This window comes from Buteo buteo, chromosome 20 (genome assembly GCF_964188355.1).
Source record: "Buteo buteo chromosome 20, bButBut1.hap1.1, whole genome shotgun sequence".
NCBI lineage: Eukaryota > Metazoa > Chordata > Aves > Accipitriformes > Accipitridae > Buteo > Buteo buteo.
The window spans coordinates 11,666,902-11,693,505 of NC_134190.1; the positions used below are offsets into that span (position 1 = coordinate 11,666,902).

The window sequence follows — 26,604 nt, forward strand, 5'->3', positions numbered from 1 at the left end:
CTATATCAGCTTGCAGCTATCTCGTACTGATTATCTTTTAGTATTATTTGCTACTACTACTATTAGTATTTACCGGTTATTGTTCGACTGCTGCGACTCGAGCATCCCCCGGTAGTGCCAGCACCCGTTCCCTTCCCTCAGAAGCGGGCGAGAAGCGCGGGGCAGGAGAGCCGAGGGACGGTGACCTCCTCCCGGCTGGGCACGGGCGCTGGTGGGGGGGACCTGGGTGGGCAGCAGGGCTTTCTCCCCGAGGCACAGCACCGTTGTGCTGTGTACCACCCCGCTTGCCTTTTTTTTTCATAGAGGTACTTGAAGAAAAGCTTCATCACGGGGTGTGTGTGTATAGAAAAGTATAAAAATCATTATAATTGTGAATTTTAAATATAAATGTATATATAATTAGTATATAATGTTAGATGTTGTATACAAATGAGAGTGTATATATAAGATTATTTAAATTTTCTTTAAAAAAAATAAATTATTTCCAGAAAGGAGCGGTGCAGGGAGCGTGTGTGGTGGCGTGGGGGGGTTGTGCCGTGTCTCTGTGTGTGTGCAGGGGTGCCCCAGGGCCCGCTGCCCGCCGGGGGGTGGGGGGGGCGGCCGGCAGCCGGGGCGGGGCGGGGCGGGGAGGGGCGGGAGGCGGCGGCAGCGGCAGCAGCAGCCGCCCGGGGCTTCGGCCGTTCGCTGTCTCGGCGCTGCCATGGCTGCGCTCCGCTCCGGCCCGGCCTGGTGGCGCCTCCTCTCCTTAGCCGTGCTCGGCCCCGTCCTCTGCGGCCGGCCGGGGCGGGCCGAACCGGAGCCGGGCTCGGAGGCGGCGGAGGCGGACCCGCACGGGCGGCACCTCTACAGCGCCGAGATGCTGAGGCACGGCGCCGCCGCCGCCCCCCACTTCGTCATGTTCTTCGCCCCGTGGTGGGTATCCGGAGCGGCGGAGCACGGCCCGGCCCGGCGAGGGGCCCTCCCGCCCGCCTTCTTCCACGTTGACGTGGCGGCGGGAGGCGGCCGGGCCGGGCCGGGCCGGGCGGCGGGGGAGGCCTCGGGGGGCCGGGCCGGGCGCCTTCCCCGGCGGCGGCGGCGGGGGGGGGGGGGACACGACACGCGTTACACGGCATCCGGGGGCTGCGGAGCGCCGGGACGGGGAAGCCGGAGCTTCGCGTGTGCCTGGCCCGGGCCTCCGCGGCCGTGCCGGCCCCGTGGGGGGGCTTCAGCCAGGCCGCCCCCTGCCCCGGCGGCACCCGGAGCGGCTCCGTGGGCTCCCGGCGGTGCCCCCACGCCCCGCGTGGGGCCTGCGGGTGAAGTCGCCGCTCCGCCGGGCAGTGGGGCAGGCGAGCTGGGTCAGCCCCGGTTCTGCTGGGCTGGAGCCGGCCCCGGTCCCCGGCGGCTCTCCCCGTCCCTCCCCGGACGCCGCTTCACCTCGTTCCTCAAAGAGACCCAAGAGCGCGCGGCCTCCGTGTGTGGCAGTGGGTGCGATTTGGTGACCGTCACTTACCTTGTGCCCCCCGGTCTCACGAATACTTCCATTGCAGAAGTTATGTTCTCTCTGCAATCGCGAAATCTAAAGGTAAATTGGCAGTGAAAGCGGTGTAACGATAGCACTGTGTCGCCGAGGCCGCAGGTAGCCGAGCTGGAGAGTTCTCAGATTTCCAAGAGACCTACTGGGCTTTTGTCCTGGACTGGTACGTTTGACACAAGAATGGCAGAGAAGGATGGGAGAGCAGGGCTTTGCTGGATGTTACAGCTGTCAGGAGGACAGTGCTGCTCATCCCTGGGCCTTTCTAGTGGTTGTTCATATTCTTCTCTTTCCTTCGTCTCTTCCCCTACCCTTCTTTATCTGACTGAATGATATCCAGTAGAGGTTATTGGGAGTTTTGTTGTTAGGGTTGGTTCGTTGGGTTTATGTTTGTTTGGGTTTTTTCCTGCCGAGTTTTCTTAAATTTAGGTAAAACAAAGTTAAGGGAACAATATGCAGACGTTATGTTTTGATCCTAGGTTATCCGTTGGTACGTGGTGCCATTTAGGCATATGTGAGTCATGACGCTCTTTGAAATCAACAGCAGAAAAGGATTTCCTTTCAAAACTGAGGAACTACTACTTTTTTTGTTATTAACATCAACTTGTTTATGCCATATGAAAATGTTAAGCAAAAGCTTGAAAGAGCAGATGCCTGCCTTTGTTCTCTGAAGATCACAAAAGCGGAGGACGCCTGACTTGCTGGTGAAGGACGTTTGCCTGAGAGAGCTGTAAGGCCCCAGAAATGCCCGTGCAGAGCAGGAGTGCTTCTGCTCTGTCCCATTTTCAGGTGATAATACCTGTGTCTGTCCAAGCTTTGACTGACTATTTCACAGGCATCCCTAAAACCAGATGAGTTTTTATCTTGGCGCAGTCTTCATAGGAGACCCTGTGCCAAAGGGGCTGTTGCAGAGTCCAGCCCATGCTGTGTACGTCCTCAGCGCGCAACAAAGAGAGCGCCGTCCTTGCAAACTTGGACCACGCTGTGCCCTTGGGAGGGCTGAGAATCTTTGCCCAACTTGAGCACGAGGGAGCTGCATCATTTCCCAGACTTGTTGCAGCTTCTCTGGACGTTCTCGCCCTTAGCAAGCCTCCTCCAGATCTCTGGGTCTTGGCTTCAGGGCCCTTGGTCTGGACTCCTGGCTCCTGGCAGGCAGCAAGAGGGCCAGGTTTTGGGTCCAAGAGGAAGAGAAGGACAACGGGAATATCCAAGTGTTTGAGAGGGGTGCTTAGACATACCAGTGCTTTTATCGTCAGTGGGATCAGGCGGCAATGTGGCAGCCCTGGAGTCTGTGTTAGAGCCTCTTGCCCTATTCCTAGGTGATGTTAATGTGCTAATATCCTAATGCCTCTCACAGAACAATGCGTTTTGGCACTGCTCCCTGAATTTACAAGGGAGAAGCCTAGCAAACAACCCCATGTTCAGCTAGGGTTGTCTTTCAGGTTGCTATGGATGCTGCTAATGTTGCATTGTCAATACTACCTATAAGAGTTGGGCTAGACAGAGCTGCTGTAACTCTTCTGGGTTCTTGAAACAAATGTTGCTGAGGGCCTCCCTCCCAAACAGCAGTGGTACACCAGGTCCACGTTTGTTTCAAATATTGCAGGCTATTCCAAAAAGAGACTGTTCCAAGTCATTTGCCACCACATGTCTAAGGTTTTTGATCATCAGGCTGTCCCCCTGGGTAGCTACGCTTGACCATGAGCAGGTTACTCTCTTGACAGCACTAGATATTCTTAAGATGTTGGCCGTGCCAGCTGTGTGTCTACAGAGGAAAGAGGTTCCCCCTGGTTCCTTAATTGGAAGGAATCTCAAATGAGTAGATTCATTGTGTTATTTTGACCATTACAGGACTTTTCAACATATGTGGTCTCTTGGTAAACCCCAGGAAGTCCACGGAGCTGAAGCAGACTTGATCACCAGAGTTCGCTGCTGTCGGATTGAACTCTGTTGACTGGATTTTACCTCAGCCGGATTGTTTTGTCTAGAGTGAGACTGGTCCTGTGCTGCTTGTACTGTTATACCTGTCTATCCCACGGTCTGCCTACGTTTTTAATTGAGTAATGATTCGTGCTGTATCTTGCTGTGGTGCTGCCCTTGCTAGCTACAGAGCTCAAGCTCTACTGGTGGCCTCCAGAAATGTCCACGTTCCTCACTGACTGCACAGGACTTATCAGTAACTGCAGTTTTGACATATATGGTCCTTGTGTACCTTTACATCCCTTCTTGTCATGGCCCAGGAAGTTCGCCATCCAGTTTTCCAGATGGGAAGCGCTGACACTATGGGAGGAGCACTGACCTGTCAGCTTGAGGTAGAGCAGCCTGGTAGTCTATAGATACTGCCACAGCAAGATAATCTCCAGCCACGAGTGCTTGTGGCACACGGTTGCTCAGAGTTAAAATGGGCAACCTATCTGCAAACTCTTACAAATAACGTCCTTTCACCCACACCTCCTGATGTTAGTGGTGTACAAGAAGGAGGGTTTTGGTCTGGTTTTTTTCAGAAAGGTGGATCTTTCCTATGGCCTTGTTAGTCTCTTTTGGATCTTTGTTTACGTTTGTAAACAGAGATTATGAATGTTTGCACCACACTAGCCCCTGTAGGGAAGGAAGAGCAGGACTCCTCACTGATGCCCAGGACCCCACCGTCCCCAGTGGTAGAACTGGCTGCTCCTCCAGCCCCACTGGTGTAATGTGGAGTGGTAGCAATGAACTACTGTGTAGGGACCTGGGGCTAAGGCAGCCATGTGATGTTGCATGGTCTTGTTCTCTTTATTTATGACTTCTCTGGTTTTATATATTCTGCAGCTACACCTTATGAATTTCAGAAAAAGTGTTTAGGGGGCTGTTTTGTCTTGTGTCTCCTTCTATGTAACACTGAATTTTTTTTAAAACCAGGACTAACTACTTGATTACAGATTCAGATATGAGCATTTTTCCTGCTTTATTTTCAATTTTAGCTCATATAATCTGAAGAAGGAAGGGAAAGGGTAACTTTGTATATAGCAGGGATCATGGTGTTAAATACGGACAAGGCAGCTCTGTTCTGCGCTTAAAAACCAGCAGGTTAATTACTTGAGATTGCCTTACCTAGTTTTCCATGCTCTGTTCTTTAACACCACTCAGTATTCATTCGATGTTTAAAACCCCCGCAACTGCTAAGGGAAAGGACCAGGGAATCCAAAATCCTCCTCTTAATTCAAGCTCCATGAAAGAGTTGACTATAGAGGGACTTCAGTCTGAAGTTAACTATTTAAGAAATATTTGATTTTAGTAATAACACATTGTATCCCTTCACCATGACGATTCAGAATAAGATCATATGGGAGGTTGTATTCCCCCACATAGTGGGAATATGTGTGACCCACTGTGCCTAACAGGACCTTATTAAGGTCAGAAGACATTCTTTATCTTAAAGTAAATCTCAAGGTTATTGTATTTGCCTTAATGATACCAGGATACCCAGAAAGGTGTGAATCCATGCAGCTTTTCTACAAGTGGACTCAAAATCAGTTGTATAAGTGAAACTGTTTTAAATGGCAGCAACTTTCTGCGAAGTCCTAATGGTGTTTTAATTGTTACTTACAAAGTAGACTGTCTAGGTCATGCCTAGGGCAATAACAGCCTTCATACTGTTAGGTTGAGAATATTTTCTGTTAATCCAATTATGTATTTTTAGATGTCTTGGAGGGTTGGCAAAAGCAGCTATTAGAGAGAAATGAAAATCCATTCCTTAAAATTATTCATCGTAGTTACAGGAATAGTGCATTGCTGTAATGACTTGAAAGACTAGGAAAACCGTGAGAAGAATATTAGCCATTTTCTGCTTCCGGGGAGCTGCTGTTATAGCAACTGTATAAGGCCAGTTTTCTGTGTATATGCAGATATAATTAGTTGATGGTGTGCTGCTGGGGCAAAGCATGGTATGGGAGGATTTAGAGAAACCCTGTTCAGAAATCAGTCCTAATGTGTTTCATGACTTCTGAGTTACAATGTCTGTGGCACACACGAGCGGCCTTAGAAAGAGGCTAGAAACTGTTATCTTCTTACTTCTGCTAAAATATCTGGTATTTTGAAATGTTAGAGTGGAAAGCGAGCTAGGCAGCCTTGCAGGATTTTTCTAGAAAGCTGGAAGACTGAGAGTGCTTTTCTTAATATCCTCACGAAGTTCAGGGGGCGTTCAGTAGGCTTTGTAACGTAAAAGGATAGTAGCAAGAAGTGCTCATCTCTTGATGATTTTTACATGAGATATGTTTGCAGCGTCCTACAATTCTTAATAGTATTCACTGTTGCTTAGTGTAACTGTGCTCAAGTATGGAAGATTTCTGACTTAACTATTTTTAAATTTATAAAAATCTCTGACCACTCTGCATATGACTTTTCCGTAGATTCATTCCCCTCTAAATGTGAGCAGTTATTAAGCAAATATCTTGTTCCTTCTGTTGTAGGTGTGGACATTGTCAGCGTCTCCAGCCAACTTGGAATGATTTGGGAGATAAATACAACAACATGGAAAACCCACAGGTCTATGTCGTTAAAGTGGATTGTACTACAGATACTCCACTGTGCTCTGAATTTGGCATCCGAGGATACCCTACGTAAGTATAAAAGGATGTCTGCTCCTATTTCTTTTTTAGTTTTCTGTGAACCTCTGCCAATTTGTTGAAGCTAACTTCTGAGCTATATTTTTTCGTGGGTTTCTTTGTAGCCCTTTGGACCTCATATGTTCATTGTAAGCCTTTTTACCATGTTGCCAAGTGTCATGTGATACATACTACTCTTACTCTTTTATTGTTTTTAAAGAAACTGTTTTATGTCTTGGAAGATGGCTGTGTTTAAATGAAGTCCAGAATTGTCCTTTACTTTTCTCTGAGGGTACCTCTTTCTCAAGCAATAGTACGTTATACAGCTGTGATATGCATGATAGAACTGGTCTCTGGTAACGGTACTTTTAAAAATAACTTGTCACAAGTTCGTCAGTACACTGCACCATTCATAATTAATGTATAGGTGATCTCTTAAATTTTTGAGTGAACTTGGTGCTCATAAAATGATAAATTAAGAGTATCACTTAGCATAGCAGTGCTGATGTTGTACAGACTTTTTCTAGGTAATTTTGCTTATATTGATCTAGGAGAAATTAATTTGTAGTTTAAGGTTGTTAAACTTGGCCTGTTATAAAGGATGTATGCCTTGCTACCTCAGCTTTGGTATGCAGACCATGATCTAGAGTATCTATGAGAGGTCAGCCTGGATCTGGCTTTTGGGTTAGAAAAAAAACTAAAAAGGAGCAAAGGAATTTTTTTCCACTTGTGTCTTTCTTTAAAGCTTCTTGCAAAAATGGATGGGATCATTTCAACTGCTTTACTAATTACTCATCTTAGTGGGGATAAGTGGAGAATGTAATCATCTGTAGACCTTCCACAGCATGTATTTTGCAGTTTCCTTTCCTTTGCTCACTTTGCCTAGCGTTACTGCTGACCCCAGCAACAGCCTGAACTTGACATATGCTCCTGGCTGCACCCGCTTTGACGCAGATGAGTGTGACTGAGTAGAAGTTGAAAGTTATAAATAGCAAAGTCCTTGTTGAAATAGGAATTGTCCTTAAGGGCAGCTTGTGGTTTAGTTCAACTAGAAAGACCAAGAAACAATGAATATTACAACTCTATTTTAATATCTCCAAAAGTGAACATTGGTTGTCTTTGCATATTTGCATCGATTATATTGTGGTGCTGTTCCTTGTAAAATAGAAAAGAGTGGCAGGGATTTTGAATAAGAAAAAAATGAATGGATGTGTAATTGCTCCTTTTTCTTCCCCGCTCCTCTTTAAAGTCATTGAATATCTAGGAATAGTTAGTGCTTGCTTTCATCCACTTGAAAAGTATAAATAAGATGACAGTCATCTGCTAGTTATAGAAATATAGAGATAAAGGGGAATTCATTATATCAATTCTCTTCCTGTCTGAGGCAGTTTTTAACTAGCCTGTTTTCAAAAACCTCCAGCAAGGGAAATTTCACAGCTTCCTCAGGCACAGAGGGATTGTCGCAAGTCCAGGATGTGCTGGTCCCTGCACTGCTTTTCCAAACACCCGTCAAAGGAAAGGCTGCATTCCCTTTCCATCCCCCTGAGGGTAATACTGGCTGAGCAGGTCCCTGTGCTTGTTAGTATAGTTGTCTCAGGATTATTTGGTGCTGCAAAATACTCTCTCAACTGAACTGGAGAAAACTTACCCTCATCTGAAGAAAATAAAGGTGTAGCTGGCTCTTTAAGCTATCTTCTTTTTTTTTTTCTAGTTACTCTTCAAAAGTATTGCCATGAGGTGCATTTTAGATGTTGTTCTATTTCATTTTTGTTGTTTCCTTCTTATTACGAAGTTGCCTTCCCTTCCCCCTCCCCCCAAAAAAAAAAGTTTTTACTATTATCATCACAAGGAACATTCAAGAATACCTTAAATAGAAAAGGCAGTGGGAGCTTCTATCTCTTTTGAATGTATTTGCATTATGTGGTTTTTCAACATTTTCATGTGTTCATTTTTTCAAACTGTGGAACAAGAAGAGAGAGAAAAACATTTCAAGAAAAAGAAAAAGCAGTACAAAGTGACAGGTCAGCAAGGGGAACTGAGGGCTAGGTGACAGTAGTAATTGAAACTATGATTTGCTTTAAAAAATAAGACTAGTTCAGAAGTTGATACTTACCAAATATGTTTCCAACTTTAACTTAAATATTTGAGAGTAGAAGCTTTAGGTAGCTTATGGAAAAGTTTTATAGCAATTACTAAATGTTATAATCATGAAGTCTTGAATCCCTATAAGCAGTCATTTATCTCCTTGTCCTATTGACTTGTTTCAGCGTGTTTTTAATCAGTTTAATACCACATGAAAAGTCCTACATTCCAAGAGCAGTCAGGGAACAAAACATGAGAAAGAAGTTCCTGGGAAAATAAGCATTGGATATTTTTCCTTTGGTTATGGAGAGGGGTGAACAAAACAAATTGATGCTTTTTGACAAACTGAAATAGGATTCATAGGCATAATGAATGATTAACCTGTGAACTGAACGCTGCAATGTTTTATTTGCTTTTGCTTATTGATCAAAGTAATATTAGGCTATGTTGATTTTTAACATGGTATTTCTTTGTGCTGTTTTTAAAATCTCCTTTAAAAGCTTACATGGGAATGAAAAAGTGTCCTAAGTTCTAGCCATGACCCTTTAAGTTGAGCGAGATGCCTGATGCTGATGTTGATAGTCGAGAGAGCTGTTACTGCAGCCTGAGCTGCATTGCTGTGGATTAGCAAAGCGTGTTAGCTTTCTGAGAATGTTTCCTGTGTGAAAATTTTTGCCTCACTCTCTTCTACATTTTGATCCTTTAGCCTAAAGCTGCTTAAACCAGGACAAGAACCTCTGAAATACCAAGGCCCTAGGGACTTCCAAGCCCTGGAAAACTGGATGTTGGAGAAACTAAATGAGGAACCACCTGTAAGTGCAAAGGAAATATTCCCTTCTGCAGACTTGCTTATTTATCATTTCTGTAGGTTAGGCTTCATTTTCCAGGAGGAAATCTGCTCCTGAGAATAAAAGTCAGGAGTCAGGTAGCAATAGCAATATGGAACAGCTTCCATGTAAGTCAGAATAGTAATTAAAACTGTCATCCTGTGACCTGCCCTTTGTTTCCTCTATTTAAAACGATAGTACATAATGCAGTTTTTAATGTTTAGCATTTTGACGTTTTAAGATACAATTCTTAGTGTCAATTCAGTTGACAGCTGTAGGCCATAATGTTTCTAGAATAAGAACAGCAATATAGCTGTAATACGTTATAAATTGCATTTATGTTGGGCTTAATTACCTCTTAAAACGTGGATGCCATCTTTAGCTCAGTTTTTATCTGATAATGTTGCAGCCTAAAGAGAGGGTTTAAAATAATCGGTTAGGTAAGTTAATCTAATACCATCACTAGGAAAACGCTTGAGTTTAGGGGTAGCACTTACATATAGTAGCCAAGCCTTGCCTAAAATTAAATTTGTGATTAGTTTCTAATCATGATAAAGCTTTAGTGATTGCTGAACCACAGTTAGGACGTGATTATATTTAAACAAACATGGTATTTTTAATAATTAAACATTAAATACTAAACTATTTTAAGAAATTTCCTTTGAGGTTCTTAAAAAATTCTTTCCAGCTCTGAGCCTAGGATCTAGAAAGTAGTCATTTGCTTTTGCTGAACTGCCAATGGGTTTTCTGCAAGTTATACCTATAAAGTGTTTGCTCTTTTCACCTTATTGCTGCCTTCATGGAGCCATTAGGTCCCTCTTTCCGGCATTAGGGGAGCAGAAAATAGCTTTTTCGCTAGCTATTTTTAAATAGCCCAAAGACCACTGAAACTGGTGCAATGGCAGGTGTGGCTGACGCATGATGCTATGGAGGAACTGTTGTGTAATCTAAGTGTATTAATATATGGTGATGCGCCATAGCAGTAGTTGTGTTCTGTGACTATACTACAGCATGGTGAAAGACTCTATTATTCCAATGACTGTGATAGCTGTTTTCTGTGTGGTAGTCTTTTTCACATTTTGCTTTCAAGTAGTTTTTTGTTAGGAAACATTAGATACCTAAATCAAGCTAATTAAGGACATTGCTTTAGGAATTTAAAATTTCAGAGTACAGAGTTTACAACACTACCACAGAATGGTGTGATGACAGGAATCTAATATTGTGTATTTACTGTGCAAGACAAATAAAAGTTAATTTTTCTCATGAATAGGATCCAGAATCTGATGTGGAACCACCAAAAACCCCTGAACCTAAGCAGGGAATGTATGAACTCTCAGCAGACAATTTCAAGATGCACATAGCAGAAGGTAACTGTTTTTTTCACAAGCGAGAGATACTTGCTTACAGAGACATCTGTAGTGGGAAGTCTGCAACAGAAGTGTTAGATTTCAAGGTACCTCCTTCCCACTTTTATTTTTCAGTAACACCTAGTGAAAGAGGATGAAACTACAGACTGTGTAAAAATGCAGTAGTTTCTAATTACATATTGCATACCATGAGGAAGTTTAAGAACGGCACTCCACTCAGTAGGCAGTAAAATTAAGGCCCATAATCACATGGAAGAAGCTAGTGGGGCCTGCTCAACTAAACTCTCTCTTTCTCCAAGTTCCTTGCTCAGTCATAGCCTTGCCACTTTGCATTTTTGCAAGTCGCGTTTCCTCTTTCCCTAGGTGCTGGTTGTTCTTACTCCCAGACTGCTCTTCTGAATAAGTATAATCCACCTGCTTCCTCCTTACTGCCCCCATCCCACTCCAGTCTGGCCCCTTATTTGATATTGTTTAGCTTCCTTCCTCCAGAATTTAATGTGGGCAAAACAATTCACCTATTTGGCCATTTTAAAAAATATTTTGTCTGGAAGCTTTAAAATTAATGCCAGGAGTGATACCTAACATGGGAAATTTCATCCCCCCAGGGTGGAGTTTTTTTAGAGAATGAGCAAAATCTTACAATAGAAGCTTGGCGCTGCCGTAACAACAAATGATCCTACCATCTCTGTCTGCTTTCCTAAAACCAAAGGCCAGATTAAATTAACTGTCTGTGCCCGTGTGATACCACCACTGAGGCAGATACTAGAGCTTCTTGAAGTAACCATTGACAGATTAGAAATATTTTCAGGTGGAAAAGCATTTTGTGCAGCTAACTTAAAACTTCCCAGCATATGTGGCCAAACACAGAATTACATAAAAATTCTTCATGGATTCTTCTCTAAGCCATCAGGGAGATGCTAAGCATCAAACAACTCCACAGTCTGAGAAGATAGTTAAGTTTAGTGTATGTGTAAATGTTTTAGTATTTTTATTGTAATTTTTCATTATGTGTCCATTGGCATTCATAGAGGAGACATTCTCCTGGTCATATCCAATGGTTGAGCAGGTTTATGATCATCTGTAAAGCTGTTGTCCTCTCTTGACTTCAGTTACAACAAGTTCAGTGCTTAAATTTAGAAGGAGGCTTAGCAGTTCCAGCTGGAAGGTTGACTTTTGTTCTTAAAACGTCTCCCTTTACCTTTTTGGTGCTCTAGGGCAAAAAGAATTTTTTTTTTTTTTTCCTATCGGGGAGGAGAGTATATCAGAATATGTAGTATAGAATAGCTGATTTTGACTAGATGTTCTTATTCATTCATGAGAAATTTCAGTTTGCAGTTTACTTAACCAAAGCAAAGCATGTCAGTCACTTTGAAACTCTTCTACGTGCAGAGCAGGCAAGTTAGAGTATGCTACTACTGCTGTTTACATTTCCTAGTTATTTTGTGACGTCTTTCCTCTGACCTCCTTTTGTGAACAAGCCCTCAAACTAGAAATGAATTCTAGTAATGTTAGCCCCAAAGCAGTCTTCAAAGGATTATGAATAATTCTGTTAAAAAGAGCTTTTTTCCAGTTGCTGGCATTTCCTTCAAGTTAATTTGATTTTATTTTTTTACTTGTTTTAATTAAGTTCGTTTTTATTTCATATTAACAGAGCCTTGCCTTGATGTGTGCAAAAGCATGCAGCATCTTGAATTAATAGTAATCTTAATAGAAGGAAATGGCATATTCTGGTACTCTGCAATTAAGATGATACTTTTAAACTAAACATTAGTAGGAGATAGTACAGAGACTCTCCTCTCTATAAAATACTGCAAAAATCTGCTAAAGACAGCTATTTCTGAATAGCTGACATGAAAATACAAAGATCAGGGCAGAAAAAGGAGAATGGAAAGCTAAACAAAATTGTTTAGGTAGTGCATGGACTTAATGCAGTGGTGTTTCCTAAGAAATGTTTAAGTTGAAGTCTAATGCTTACTTTCATTTATGCTGTTATAAATGCATGTTCCTTGGTGGTTCTTTCTACTCTGTAATAGGGCAAGTGATTGACATGGCAGAATTAGACATTGTAGCAAATGGTGAGGTTAAAAATATCAGTTTTAATATCCCACTTGTTGGCTTGAGGTTGTGAAGCTGTTTGGATTTTCAGGGAAATTGGCAACACTGAGGGACTGCATGCAGTATTGAAAACCTAATTGCTGAAGTATTCTGTCCTGGCCTTTGATTCACAGTGTTTCCTATCTTTAACTCAGGAAATACCATGATAAATTTGCAGTCTGAGATTAGTACCTAGTCTTTAATTGAAGCCAAATTAATTCCAAACAAGCTAAACCTTTTTTTTTTTTACTTTTGACTTAAAAGGTAATCACTTTATCAAATTCTTTGCCCCTTGGTGTGGTCATTGCAAGGCTTTGGCCCCAACCTGGGAACAGCTGGCTCAAGCCTTTGAGCATTCGGAAACTGTCAAGATTGGCAAGGTAGGTGAAATGCTCTTAGTCTGAAAATGTGTTTTGTGTGAATGGGTGTTTCAGCCAAGTATCATGCTTTTTGTGCTGTGATTTGCAAATAACAATTTTTTTGTTTGTCATCTCTTAAATCCTTTTATAGTCATAGTTTCTATTTTAATTTTGGGATTTATTTTTTTTTCTCACACATCCACAGTTGACAGGACTCCCTCATTTAAGCAAGGACTTGTTAGAAACACAGGTAGCTCCCTGTGTTTCAGAGAGAGCTGGGAATAAGTCTAATACTTCAGATGCAGGGAATAATGTTTTGAGATTTGTTTTTTACTATGCTTCCCCTTTGTCAGAAATTGATAGACTTCAGTATTTATTTTGAGTGGGAAAGTGACTTCTAATTTGCTCTTTGCAGCATTGGATTCCTTAGCAAGCTTTAGACCTACAGGGCTCCTTATGATGAATTATTTCTTGGTTCATTTTTTGTTGGGTTGGTTTTTTTTTTTTTCCCCTCTTTACCCCCATAGAACTTTCTAAAGGTTTCAGGGGGTCTTCCACCTTAAAAACTGATATCTTGTCCTGCTTTACTATTTCCCTTAGGGTTGATAACCAGGTTCTGTGGTGTATTTACCATGGGAGCTTGTTACTTGTACGTGGAGTGACTTCTGTGCAGAGGTATGGAGGTGGTCTGGCAATTGCAGTTACTGGCTTTATTTGCTGACCCATACCTAAGTCCACAGGTGGCTCATGATGTGAATCCCTCTGTATTTGCCAATGGTGGAAAACTGACCAGGCTCAGCTTCCATGTCCTTAAGCTTTCAGACTGGTTCCGCTGATCTGAAAGACTGCATAACAATTAGCAGTGTTGTCAGTCCTGCAGAGGGGCAAAACCCCAGCTATCTCCCCTGCCTCTGCCTTCATAGCACTTTCAGCTGTTACTAGGGGTGATGAGCTTAACTTTTTTTTTGTTGTTTTTTAATTACTTTTATTTTTAATGCTTTTTAAAATCTGCTTATTCAGGTATGCCGAAGATGTACAGAGCAGGTCAGCATAATTGAACTTTAGAAAAGACATATATATATAAAATTTTGAGACCTGGTAGATATAAAAGTAGATTCCCTCTGAGAATAAAATGTTGGAGGCTATTGCTTCTTCGATGCTGTCTGTACCAAATGTTGCATCTGCTGTTTTACTTTTTGAGAACCTTGCTTGCTGTCTGATAAAATCTTTGGTTAGCTTAAGTGTCTTCTTGAAGTTACCATTCTCTGATACCCAGAGAAGAATAACGAAAAAATTTCCAAAATTTCTGTTTTATTCAGTTGTGTTCGCAGTTACTAATACTGATAGTTGCTATTTAATAAAGCCACTAAGATTTGTCTTGATGCCTAGTCAATTTTGTATAACTGTATACCTTGTGAAACTATTTGAAACATGTCTCACCTAAGATTGTAAGTCTAAGTAAACAGGAAACACAACTGTTTCTAAGAAGGTTGAACCATGACCTTCATGTAATCTGGGGGAATGGCATCTTAACAGCAATGATACCTACTGGCAGGATGCTGTTTAATCTTTAGAATTGATCTTCAGTCATCTGGAGCAAAGTGTTTCTAATGTAAAATTCAAAATCCAAGTGCTGTGTTGAGCAAATACTCCAGTGCCTAAGTTATCTTTTTTTCTGCTTCAAAAAAGATTATAAACTGATAACTTTAGATTGGTTTATGACATATTAGAATTGAATGGTGCTATGCACTGGGAACTTCCCTTGGAGTAAAGTTAACTTGCTAGCTGTTGACATGTCTTCTGAAGTCTTTAAAGAGTAGTCTTTTAAAAAATGGATGAGCCAATATATCTTCACTTTAAAGTTCTCTCATATTAGCATTTTGTGTCTTACTGTCCATGCAGTGATTTTATTCACTGAGAATACCAAGTACTTTTTAATTGGAATATTTAATTATGTCTTCATTGTTCTTTGTAACTGTTACTACTTCCCTCTATCTCCCTCCCCCACCTCCCCTAAAAAAAATATCAAAACACACACGTAGCCTCCCAATTATACAACCAAACCACTGTTTGGAAGGCAGACATAATCAGTCTCAAGATAGTAGTTGGTACCGAGTTTTACCAAGCCATTGTATTGCTTGTTCCTGTATTTTTCTGAGATTTTAAACATAAGGGAGGCTATGATGCTTGTTGTATATTTATTTTATGCACTGAATGGTTTGTTTGGTGGGGTTTTTTTTCAAAATGTAGGTCGACTGTACCCAGCATTACGAAGTCTGCTCTGAAACCCAAGTTCGTGGCTATCCCACACTCCTCTGGTTTAGGAATGGTGAAAAGGTGAGTCTGCAAGCTCAGCAAAAGATCAGACCATTTTTTTCTGAATAATATTTGGACTATGCTTACATCCTGGGAAAAAGAGATCAAGTGGGCATATACAAAAGTCTGCTTGTGAGAGAAAAGATTTTGGAGGTTCAGTCAGATACTAGAAGAGGTATACTTTGTCCACAGAGAAAAGTTAGAATTTTTTGCTGTTTGTGCTCTGCAAATAACTGGTATTATGTTCATAAATCTGTTAGCAGTATCTCCAATTATGCTACTGTGAGAGAATTCTGGGTTTACTTTATCTTAATACTTTACCTCCTATGAAACACAGAAACATAGATGAAATAGAGATAATAAAGTATGTAATTTTCACAATGTGTATCAGAAAGTTCCCATCTAAGTGGTGCCTATCTGCTGAGTGATGTCTGAGTGATGCACATTTTCCTTGTAAATCTGTACACTTCATATGACACTGTGAGAGAGTGTTCTGTGGGCCCAGCTGACGTTTCTCCTCATAGCAATTCAAAGAATTACAATATTCTGAAGTTATGGGGAAGCAAAATATTTATAAATACCACATACATGAACAGCAGCAAATAAACATAAATAGTAGTGTTACTTATCATATGTTTCACACTTTCAAGATAAATTAAATGTATTAAGTGGATATTAAAAATAGGTCTGCAAGCAGAGAACCCAGGATTTCTCTTTCAGCTCTTACCCACTAAGTTTTGGGGGGTTTTGGTTTTTTGTCCCATTCATCTTGCATTCCTTTTTGAATATCTATGGTATCAGAGATGGAAGTTTTGCTACTCAGTCCAATTTAGCAGCTGTGGCTTGTGACAGTTTGGTGCTGCTCTAAAGAGAAAGTGGCCATAAGTACATACCAGTGCATGTGAGGTTTGGTATAAGCACCCCTATAAGATCAGACACTCCTGGGAATTTAAATGAAGCAGCATCTGCATTTTTGAATCCCAACCTGATTCACACAGGGAATACACGGCATTGTTACTGCTCGAGGAGCAGTGCCTGGCACATGTCAGAAGCAGAACTGGAAGCTGAGGGAGTGCTCAAGTTAAACATGGTAGCATGTCCAAGGTTAGAGGTGTTTTCAGTTAAATAAACTTTTGTCTCTATATGGCGTGAGTCTGAAGAATGGGAAGTGTGCTGCTGTTTCTTCGGAATGGTTCCCTACCTGCTTTATTTTTATTTTTCAGATATCTACTGATGGCAAGATAACTTGCCACAACCATACCATCTTGATCTAGAAAAGTTAGCTGTGGTTTTTCTTGACAAGCCAGATCAGTTGGGTTTTTTTGACCCTTTGTAATTATTGAAGTTTGAGGTGCTTGGAGTTATTTGAATCAAGAGTGTGGTGAAATAAAAAGTCAGATCACTGCTGTTGTATTTGGTAAAGCTGAATCTCAGCCATTAGTCTGAACAATGTATTTCTGTTGACATCAAACTGGCTTTTCTCCATTGGCAGTGTGGTATTCCCTGGTGGCATACTGCCACCAGAATTGCATGTTACTTTGTGGGCTGGTACAATATATTTAAAAAAAAACACAATACAACCCCAACAACTTTCCAATAATCTGACCCAGAAATTCCTGAAAAATCTCTTTGGTTGCTATTACACTGTTCAGTAAGGGGAGGGGAGGAGGAGGAGAACTGCTTCAGTCATCCAGCCTTGTTGTCCATAATGCCATCATCCCCTTTGTCGTAACTGAAGTCTGGCATCACACCATCCCTCTTGGTTAGATGCAGCAGAAACCCTGGGAGGAACGAATGGGCACTGACCCTGCCCTACTGAAATGGATACAAACAAGCAGGTACAGGCTTCTTGCATCATCTTAGATTAATTCCTTTGTGATTTAGACCCAGTGTGGGGAAAGTGGCTATAGTTACAAGTAACATTATCAATGACAAAAGAAGGAGAATGTGTAGAAAGTGTTCCAGAGATATAGGAAATAGTTGAAGAGGTGTCTGTTCTTCCTTCCAACGTATGGAAGATTGTATGCTGTTTCTTGAAGAGTATTCCTCATCTGTGAGAGGAGATACATCTGGTAGCCCACACCTCATGGGACCGAAACTCAAGAATTCTATCCAAAATGGGTATGTAGTGTCTTGAAGAGATGATCTCTCTTTTGAACAGAGAAATTAGTACTAATTTTTGCAGAGAGCGCTGAGGGCAATCATGCAAGAGCCAGTTTGGAGGTGGCCAACAGTGGATTTGAGACCAGAAACTGCTCAGAGGTGCTCTGATTTCTTATCCTCTAGAGTTGTGAAAGTACCTGAGATAGGGGGAAGCGTCTAAGGCAAAATGGCTCTTGAAGATCTGGCTGGTTGAGGGCTGTATGTGCAGGTTCAAAAATGTGACTTAACTTTGGTGAGAGTGGTGCCATTGGAAATGCCTGCCCCACAGCAGGCAGCTGTTGTCTCTTGCTCCCAGGTGAACTGAGGTGCGTTGCCTTACTGCTTGGGTTTTCTGAGGATATGTGACAAGTGTGTGGGCCAGAGGAGTGACTATGTAGTTACATGACATGCAAGTCAAGCCTTTCAGCCCTGTCAAAGCACTGGAGAGAGCTCTCGTGGTAACAGAGACCACCACCAAAGAGCGATGGGTACTTTATTGTTCCTTGCAGTAGCTTTAGGTTCAAAAAAATAAAACCTTGGAAAAGCTGACTAGAGTGAGAGATGAAGGTCAAAGTGGAAAAGTTTCTAAAACTTACTTCTATGTTTCTAAAATACCTTTCATTTCAAGGAAATTTTAGATTGTTCCGTTTTGGTACAGAACATTCTATGGCAAATCCTGAAGATGTGGAGTGAATGGAATGCCATGGAGAGGTTTAATGACTAGATAATATTTAGATAAATTAAATAGATTTATTATGAATATGCTTACACTTGGCAATCTTATGCTTTTCTGGTAATTATTTATTTGCTAGGTTAATTGCATATACACAGTTGCACAAACTATCTGATAATTGTAGGGTGACCAGTACAAAGGGAAGAGGGACTTCGATTCCTTAAAGGAATATGTGGATTCCCAACTACAGAGCTCTGGGAAAGAGCCACCATCAGATAAACCCGCCGAAGCCCCACAGCCACCCACAGAACCCACCCGTGTTGAGGTAAGTGCTCCTGCATTCTGCAGTGATGTTGAAAGCGTTAAAACTGTTTCAGCAGCCTGAGTCTTCCATGTGTTTCTCTCTGATAGCTTGACAATTTCTAGATGTAAACTGTACCAACTACTTTCCTGGTTATTTTTTTAGTAATTAATGAGTGGAATCAGATCATAAATCCTAGTGATACTTTTACTAACCTGATAAATTAGAGAAGGAAAAAAAAAATCTGGCTCCTTTTTTATGGTTTCAATAAGTTGTTTAGCTGGAGTGGCATAAATGTGGTCTTTCTCGGTCTGCGGAACTGCTGGCACCTTGGTCTGTATGACAGCATATTTCATCACTATGGAGATGAATGTTTATTGCAAGATTCTCACTTGAACCCAGGAGGATGGTGCACGCTGCTAAGCCCCTAAAAAAAAGCCAGAGTCCTATACTGACATACTATCTGCAGAAACAACAAACAAGCAAAGATTATGAAGACTGATCTAAATGTGGCAAGGTAACGTGTCCTGTGACAAGAAAACTCCTTGGGTTTGGAGGCTTATTCCAATCCTGGTTGTAGGAGCTGCATGGGTTATGAACATTGCCAAGGAACTGGCAGGAATAACTTTATCACCTTTGCATAGTTGTACTTCATGGCATTTAGTTTTCTGTCTTTTTTAATTATTTTGGCATTTCATCTGCCATTTTTCTTGTAGCTGAATGTAAAATTGGTGAGATTGAGAAATTAGGGATGGTTTTCAAGCATACTTTTCATGAAATGTGGAAAACAGACTTCTGCCTGGAAAATAGGGGATGGTGACTTATACTCCCTTGTGATGTAGAATGAACTTATGTAATCAAAAAGCATCAATATTATAAATACAGTTTATATGCAGCTTCTCACAGGAGAACATTACCTTTCCCAGTTGACTTTTCCAGCAGCATTATTCATCTTGCATAAACTGGCTTACCAAATGTTATAGACAACATAGATTTGCAATTTTCATACCCCTCAATTTATTTATTTTTTAAATTGACCTCATATTTGGAAGATCCTAACAAGCTGTTGTTGGTACAATGCAGAAAGTAATTAGTTGTCTTTCTATTTTTATAGAAATAACACAAACCACATGTGATACAAATTCCCACTTAGGCCTTGCATGCACCAGTACACATACAAACAGGAAAGTATTGTGGGGGGATTTTTTTTGCCAATAGTAGACACAGCGTAGGACTCGACTTGTCTTTGCAACTTTACATCGCAGCTTTGGGTGCTACCATTTCTTGGTCGCTGATCTTCAGACACCTTGTTTCTGGTTTTGTTTTTATGAATTTTGAAGCAAGGAGCTAGCCCATGTAGCCAGCAAACACCGACTGCATTTGCCATCAGCAGCCCACAGCTGGTACCACAGGCAGCAAAAGCAGTGAGTTCTGACTCCAAATTTGTGTCCCAGTGTTGAGCCCCTACGTGGATTCCCGCATGTCTTGCATGGGCCAAGTACTTGCCAGCCCTTTCACAGAAGCTGTACTTTTATGTCTGTGAGACTTGTCTCCTGCCAGACATCACTAAAATTACTCAATAATGATCCAGATGGATTGAGATAGAGTCACCAGGAGATGCTCAGATTATGTGATTGCATAAAATGTTTTTTCTTAAGAAACCGAGATATCTGATATTAAACTTATTTTTGTGGTTATACAGTTCACATTGTCATTCTGATAGTAATCTACAGATCTTTAAAATTTGTTTTACTGTGTGGATTATGGGGAAGATGTTATTTATGGGGTTTTCAGATTTGGTATCTTAGATTGTAAATGATGTTTGGGACATCTGTTTTAGATACCCATTTAGGAAATTCAGAATAGAAGAATATGTAATTATTGCTCATTTTTTCTTCATTTAATTATTTGTAATTATTTAATAATTAGAAAGTATAATTTCTAATTTCTAATTCAGTCTTTAGTGGTAATAACTCTTCAACTTAATAACTTGATTTCATGAACTAACAATTATTTACAGAAACATTTAAAGGTACTGGATAATTTGTAATTTCAAGTTTCTTTTTGGCTTCTCTTCATAAAACTCCTACTGGGTTTAAAGTAGATTGGTAATACTGTCAGTTGCGCTCTTGTTTTTCTTTCATTTGAATTTGAAGCTTTTATGGGCATGAGAATTATTTATTTATTTTTAATCCCTCCCACCCTTAAGGGTCTCACACAAAAAATGAAGTTTGTTACGGTTCTGTGCTCTCATACGAGCCTGTCTGTAAGCAATGTGCTATACTCCCATTACTCCCATGCCATTGCTCCTGATGTTATCAGGAGTGAAAATTCTTCTTGGTGTCCATGCAAGTGTGGTGTGGTGATGTCCTCTCAACAGCCAAATACGTGTTTCTGGTAACAGTTTTTTCTGTGTGCACAATGCAGGGATATAGCAGAGGGAGCACAGCTGTCAAGACATCACTAGTATGCCTTGAATACCTCATTAAACTCTCGGATGGCCATTATGTGCTTTAAGCCAACTCCTCTCAGTTTCTTGCAACAATGTTCCTTGAAACATTTGCATGACAGTGTATTAAATGAAGGTGATTCCTTACACACACACACACCCCCAACTAAAAATTTGGATGCAATTAAATCCCCTGAAAATAGAGATGTTTTGTTTCTTCAATTATGGATGAGATTCAGTGTGAAATACGCGCTTCTCTACATCTCTCTAAGGGGGGAAAGTAGCTGAGGGGTAAAAGAAGTGAGGTGTGCTGCTGTTACTCCTGTTTATCAATAATATTCTCTTTTCTAGTTTGAGTTTCCCTTTCAGGTAGGTAAAAGCTCATTTGGCTTATGTTATATATACAAAAAGTTTTGACTCTTTTTTTTTCTTTTTTTTTTTTTTCCCCCGAACAGGCTGCAGTGCTTGCTCTCTCTGAAAAAGACTTTGATGCAACCATTGCTAGGGGGATCACCTTTATTAAATTCTACGCTCCATGGTAAGAAGTTTGCACCTGTTGTTGTTCAGGATTATTGCTTGTCTAAGCTGTCAGTGCATTAGTTGCTGTAGGTCTTTGAGTTGTGTTAGTACTGTATTTGTTGTCTGGATCTAAAATATGAATTAACTGAAGACTGTGTATGTTGGCAAGAGTTACAGCAAAAAAGCTCAATCTGTTTTAGCTTTCTTGGGGTGCCTCTCTGTGGAAAGTCTGACAGAGAAGCTTTACTGTGTCGGCCTCCACGTAATGCTGGAGAACAAGGAGAGTGAAGCTTTCTTTGCAGGCTTAGTGTGCTCCTATCCCTTGATTAGGGTAAGGTGAGGGGAGTGTATCACCAGTGTTGAGAAAGCAGAGTATGCTGGCCTTTGGGCCCTCTCTTGCCACAACCAACCTCACTTGGAAGCTGCATTTGAGCACCTGGGAATTGGTACAGACTGTAGAGCTATGGGTAATTGGCTGTTACTCTTCAAATAACTGACAAAAAACTAATTTGCACAAGTGACAATATTGACATGTTCTTAGGAGTGTTCCGTGTAATATGTCCTTACAGTCACCCAAGGTAGAAATGTCCAATGCAGATGGTGTAGGTGTAGACACCCAATGGAAAGCATGGGGGGTGGGCAGGGAAGTAATGTCCTTTCTGGCATCTGCCATTACTGGCATATCCAGCAGAGCCTGGGACCCAAGCTGGGGTAAGACCTCAGTATTACAAACTCATAGAACAAGTATTTTCCCCCTTTTCGTACTGTTTGCTTTCTGAGACCAAAAGGAAGTTTTAAGTTTCTCTCTCTGGTTTATAGACTTCATCTTATTTCTGCCTGGATTGAATTTAATGAAACTTGCATGCCATCTTTCTCATCCATTGCCCAGTCTCTTAGCCAAAAGAAGGAAGCCTAGTGTAGGGGGAGAGATTAAAATTAAGCTGTATTTCACTGTGTGAAAGAGAACACATCTCTGATTTCATCACTAGCCATCCCATTAATGCAGTATATAAAATATAAAAAGATCTTTTGTTTGGAGTGGTAAAAGGTCACCATTACAAAGCAACACAAGCAAAGGCAACCCATATTTAAATGTGCTCAGGAGTATCAAAGTATTGCAGCTTAATTTTGACAGTGGGCATGAATGTGTTTCTTACTGTAGGCAAGAAGTACCAGGGAAAGTTTCATTTTATGTAATCTCAATGATGCAGTATTTTCCAGTGTTGTCACCCTTTTTACTGCACTGTGGTTTGCTGCTTGAGAGACACTTCTATGCTCTCTTATGTCTGAAAGATCTGCTTTTGGATGTAGGCAAGTATCTGCCACCACTGTGTTAAGAAATACCCTGCCCATACACACACCCCTTCACGTTTACTGCTCTTTCTTTGCTCCCTTTATCCTCTTGGTACACTGTGAGGGACTGAGATTGAATCTGTGCCTGTGCTGCTACTGCACCACCAGCAGAACTGGCTGGTAAATTCAGTTTACACTTGTGCACAAAGCAGCTTCTAGTCTGATTTCTGAACCCAGGGCTTGTTGGCATACGTAGGAGTTCATTATCTAAGAAACTTCTGGAAAAATTTGAGATAAAGAAATGCTCCCTTTTTAATTAACTTTTCTTAGTAATACTGCACTTTAACCATGTCCTTATCTCTTGAGATTCTAATGGGGTGCTGCTGGATCTCACAGATATGATCAGTCTTGGATGGCAGGCTAAGAAATTGTGATTCAGGATGCAGAGAGTAAAGTTCTTAAACCAGTGTGCGCTCCCTGGCTGCAATGTTCAGAAAGCCACCGTTTAGGAAAATACTTCATATATTTATGTAGCTGGTATCCTAGTTTTATCTCTGAAAGTCAGGCTTATGTATACAGTTTTAGTGCTCTGCATATAAATGACCTTTTTCTCTTCCAAGTGGATTAATTTATGTAGGGCTCAGCAAACACTATGTTGCTTGCTAGTTCTGTCTTTCAGTTAGTTTTGGATAAATATTAATGTTAACTTGCATAGTAAGCATAAAATCATCCTCTTCTAGTAGTTTCTGTGCACGGTCAGAAATGCTTTTATACTGTCACTGTGTATTAACAAGGTGGTTTAAATATACACTGGCTTGCATTAAGAAAACTTTTGCTGAGACATCTTTCATTATTTTTGTAAATGCCCTGATCCAGCCTCGAGGCAATTACGGTGCTGTTTTAATAACCCAATTAAGGTGCAGCTGGGTTAGAATAGAATGAGCAATGCAGCTTTAAAGTCTAAAGTGCTTTGGGAATTCTTCTTGAAGGCAGTAAGAAGTTCAAGTTATGAACTTGGCTTAGCCAAGTTCAAAATAAAACCAAAATTAATACTTTACTGTAGTTCCTGCCATTTTACAGTATCATTTTCTCTCCTGATACTAGTGTTTCATTGTGCGTACTCTGTGGACCACATGCTCATGTTACTGTAGAGTCATAAGGGAATAAAATAGAAGTAGTCTTTTTGGTGGTTTTGATGATATAACTGGAATGATTCTCTATTTAATGCAAATCGGAATAGGGCCTGATACAATTTTTTTTTTTTCCCCCCATCTGCTAAGTGAAGCTTATTGACTATCAAACAATTCCATTGTGGATCTACCTGAAAGTACAGTGGTAGTGGTCAAAAAACTTCTTCAAAGCACCTTCAGTGAAAGAGTGCATTAAACTACTGGAGTGTTTCATAAAAACAGAATCTGTGTTGACAAATGCCTCTATTAAAATTGAGTTTCCAGCACTGGGTGATGTACATTAGTCAAGGAGGCCATTAGGAACTGGAAGAAATTTAATAGGGAAATTAAAATCTCATTTAAATAATTAAACTCAGGCTATGTAGCTTTAGCATAACTGGCATATGCTACCTGAAAACTTAATTTGTACTACAGACATTTTGTGCCTTACTTAAAACATGTTTGTTTCTAGGCAATCTTTTTTTTTTTTTTCCCATTTAAATATTGTCTGTGCTCATCTTTATTTGGCTTCATATTCCTCTGTAGGGTAAAATGTTAATGCACCAACATCCACCATACCATTCCAGACAAGACTAATGAAGGCCAGAAACTACTTTAGTGCTTAACTTACATAAAATCACTTGTTTTCTTAGCTAATTTACTGACATAATAGTGCAAGGGAGTTGGAGGGCCAAATCATTAGGGGATAGGAAAGGCAACTAGTTAAACTTACAGCTATTGCAGCAAGACAGTAGAGATAAACTGGAAGGTATATCTGCTAAACAAATCTATCTCTTTTTTGTTTCTAGGTGTGGTCACTGTAAGAACTTGGCTCCAACTTGGGAGAACCTTGCCAAAGAGCAATTTCCAGGTTTGACTGATGTCAAAATAGCAGAAGTAGACTGCACTGTGGAACGTAACGTCTGCAACAGATTTTCTGTAAGTGTGAAAGATCTGAAATAAATGGGATAGTATTGTGTACCAAATGTTAGAGGTTCTAGTGTGCAGCCGAGCCGGCTGCCACATTGTGGGTGCCTGGTGACAGTGCAGCTGTGTTCTTTGTTAGCCAAAAAAGAGGTAGTTCCTGGTGACACCGTTTCTTTCTTGGACTGTTTGTTCAGACTCGGTCATTCTCATTATTGGATAAAGCTGAAGAATTCTCTAATATAAGAAGCCTCCCTCTGTGAAAGCACCAAAGCAGTCTTGTGCAAAGTTCTGTTCCCAGAAAAAAAAAGTCATTTGGTGCCAGTAGGCAGACAACTGAAGACAGAGCTGGAGCTACCATTCCAAGAGCCTAGAGGAACACGTATTATCCCATTCACTTACAAATGTTCAGAAATTGCAGGTTGGCCATCTGGTGTGGTGTTGGGGTTTGGTTTGTTGGTTTTTTTTTTAAATTAAAATGGCTTATTGTTTTAGAGGGGTGTGGTGGCTTTTCAGAGTCAGGTAGATACAAGTGAAGGCTACTAGTGAGTCTGGACATTAGTAATGTGTTTCTTTTTTTGTGTGTGTGTGTGTGTGTGTCTTTTGAAGGTACGTGGTTATCCTACACTTCTGCTTTTCCGAGGTGGAAAGAAAGTCAGCGAACACAATGGAACGAGAGACCTTGAATCACTGCATAGCTTTGTCTTGCGTCAGGCAAGGGATGAATTGTAATAAAAGTCTGGATGCTCCGTCCCTGGCTGTCTTTGTACAGTAGCTGAGGGATTTCAATTATTGCTAATTTTCAGATAGTGTATTTGGGGGTGGGAGTGGGGATTGGGGCATTTTGTTTGTTTGTTTGTTTGTTTTTAGGAAATGGAATGTACTAAACATTGGTATCTCCCCTCTGTGTGTGTGTTGAAGACATGCTACCCTGTGTGCAAAGGAAAACTAACAAATAGTTACTGTGCAAATTGAGAATATTTTCAGCATTGGTAGCATTTCTGCATTCCCACAATGAAGTGTAAATGGTTTCCTTTGAGACTAAAATACATTAAGAAAACCAACTTAAGGGCACCAGTAGAGTATTTTTGTCTTCAGGTTAGATTTGGTTAAAAAGTAATCCTTACAAACTGGCCATCATTACTAGAAAGGTAAAAGCTACAGCTGTGTTGAGTCACTTTTGCCTCTACAACTGTACTTAAACCCTATTTGTCTTAATATAGCTACTGGTTAAGAAATGGAAAGTCATGGGAGGTTGAAAACACACACACCTTTGGAAGATACCAGGCCACCATGAGCTGGTTGTTTCCTGTTAATCCTCTCAGCATGGGAGGTCTAGCCATAATGAAGGTGATGGTACTGTAACATGTGCCTGAACATTACCGATGCCATAGTGTACGTGTGTCAGGTGGATTTTCATAGGCTGCTTCTGTCCAGCTCCAGAGGAGTAACTATGCTCTACTTATATAGAGCCAAAGTGAATAGGCGTTATAACAACTAACTGCTCCGTTAATATTAAATGATCAGTTAGACTTCAGAGCTGATGACATGTGTTTCCTACTCTTGCCTAAATCCAGACCTTTGTGCTGACCTGCTCCTTATTCAGAGTACTTAGAGAACAAGTAGTACAATGTTTAATTTTTTTTTGCCATTCAGCTGTTCTACAGTAGTGTAAAATAGCTCCCCACTCTTCTTGAGCCTTAACCTTTTTCCAAGCTGTAAGCATTGGTAAGTTTGAATGCTAGGACCATGCACTCTGTGGTGCCTTGGATTATAATATGGATCTATTCTTTGGTACATAAGATGTTCCATGTTAGACATAACTGAAAGCCAAAGAATTTACACTGCAGACTGTCACAATACAAAGACAACAGCAAACAAGGACTGAATTCTGCCATCTTGTGTGCACAGAAACTCATGGAATGAGGATGGCTACAAGCTAATTTGACTAATCTGTCAAGATGCTGATTTTTGTCCATCATATGGAGTTAGGCTG

The 26,604-nt window shown here is 40.9% G+C and overlaps 1 protein-coding gene across 1 annotated transcript; it reads left to right on the plus strand.

The window, feature by feature from the left end:
* The first annotated feature begins 639 nt into the window (after positions 1 to 639).
* TXNDC5 (thioredoxin domain containing 5) lies at positions 640 to 25,361 on the plus strand. The gene is made up of 10 exons (XM_075052437.1): positions 640 to 912; positions 5,959 to 6,108; positions 8,882 to 8,987; positions 10,273 to 10,369; positions 12,728 to 12,843; positions 15,073 to 15,159; positions 18,138 to 18,278; positions 21,159 to 21,241; positions 24,494 to 24,623; positions 25,218 to 25,361. The coding sequence occupies exons 1-10, from the start codon at positions 701 to 703 to the stop codon at positions 25,338 to 25,340; spliced, it is 1,245 nt and encodes a 414-aa protein (XP_074908538.1). The 5' UTR covers positions 640 to 700; the 3' UTR covers positions 25,341 to 25,361.
* Positions 25,362 to 26,604: the final 1,243 nt, after the last annotated feature.

Excerpts from the sequence above, each read along its gene's own strand:
- TXNDC5 (XM_075052437.1), top strand. The coding sequence starts at position 701 with ATGGCTGCGCTCCGCTCCGGCCCGGCCTGGTGGCGCCTCCTCTCCTTA. Across the intron at positions 913-5,958 it reads GTCATGTTCTTCGCCCCGTG|GTGTGGACATTGTCAGCGTC; the intron begins GTGGGTATCCGG and ends CTTCTGTTGTAG. Across the intron at positions 6,109-8,881 it reads GGCATCCGAGGATACCCTAC|CCTAAAGCTGCTTAAACCAG; the intron begins GTAAGTATAAAA and ends TTGATCCTTTAG.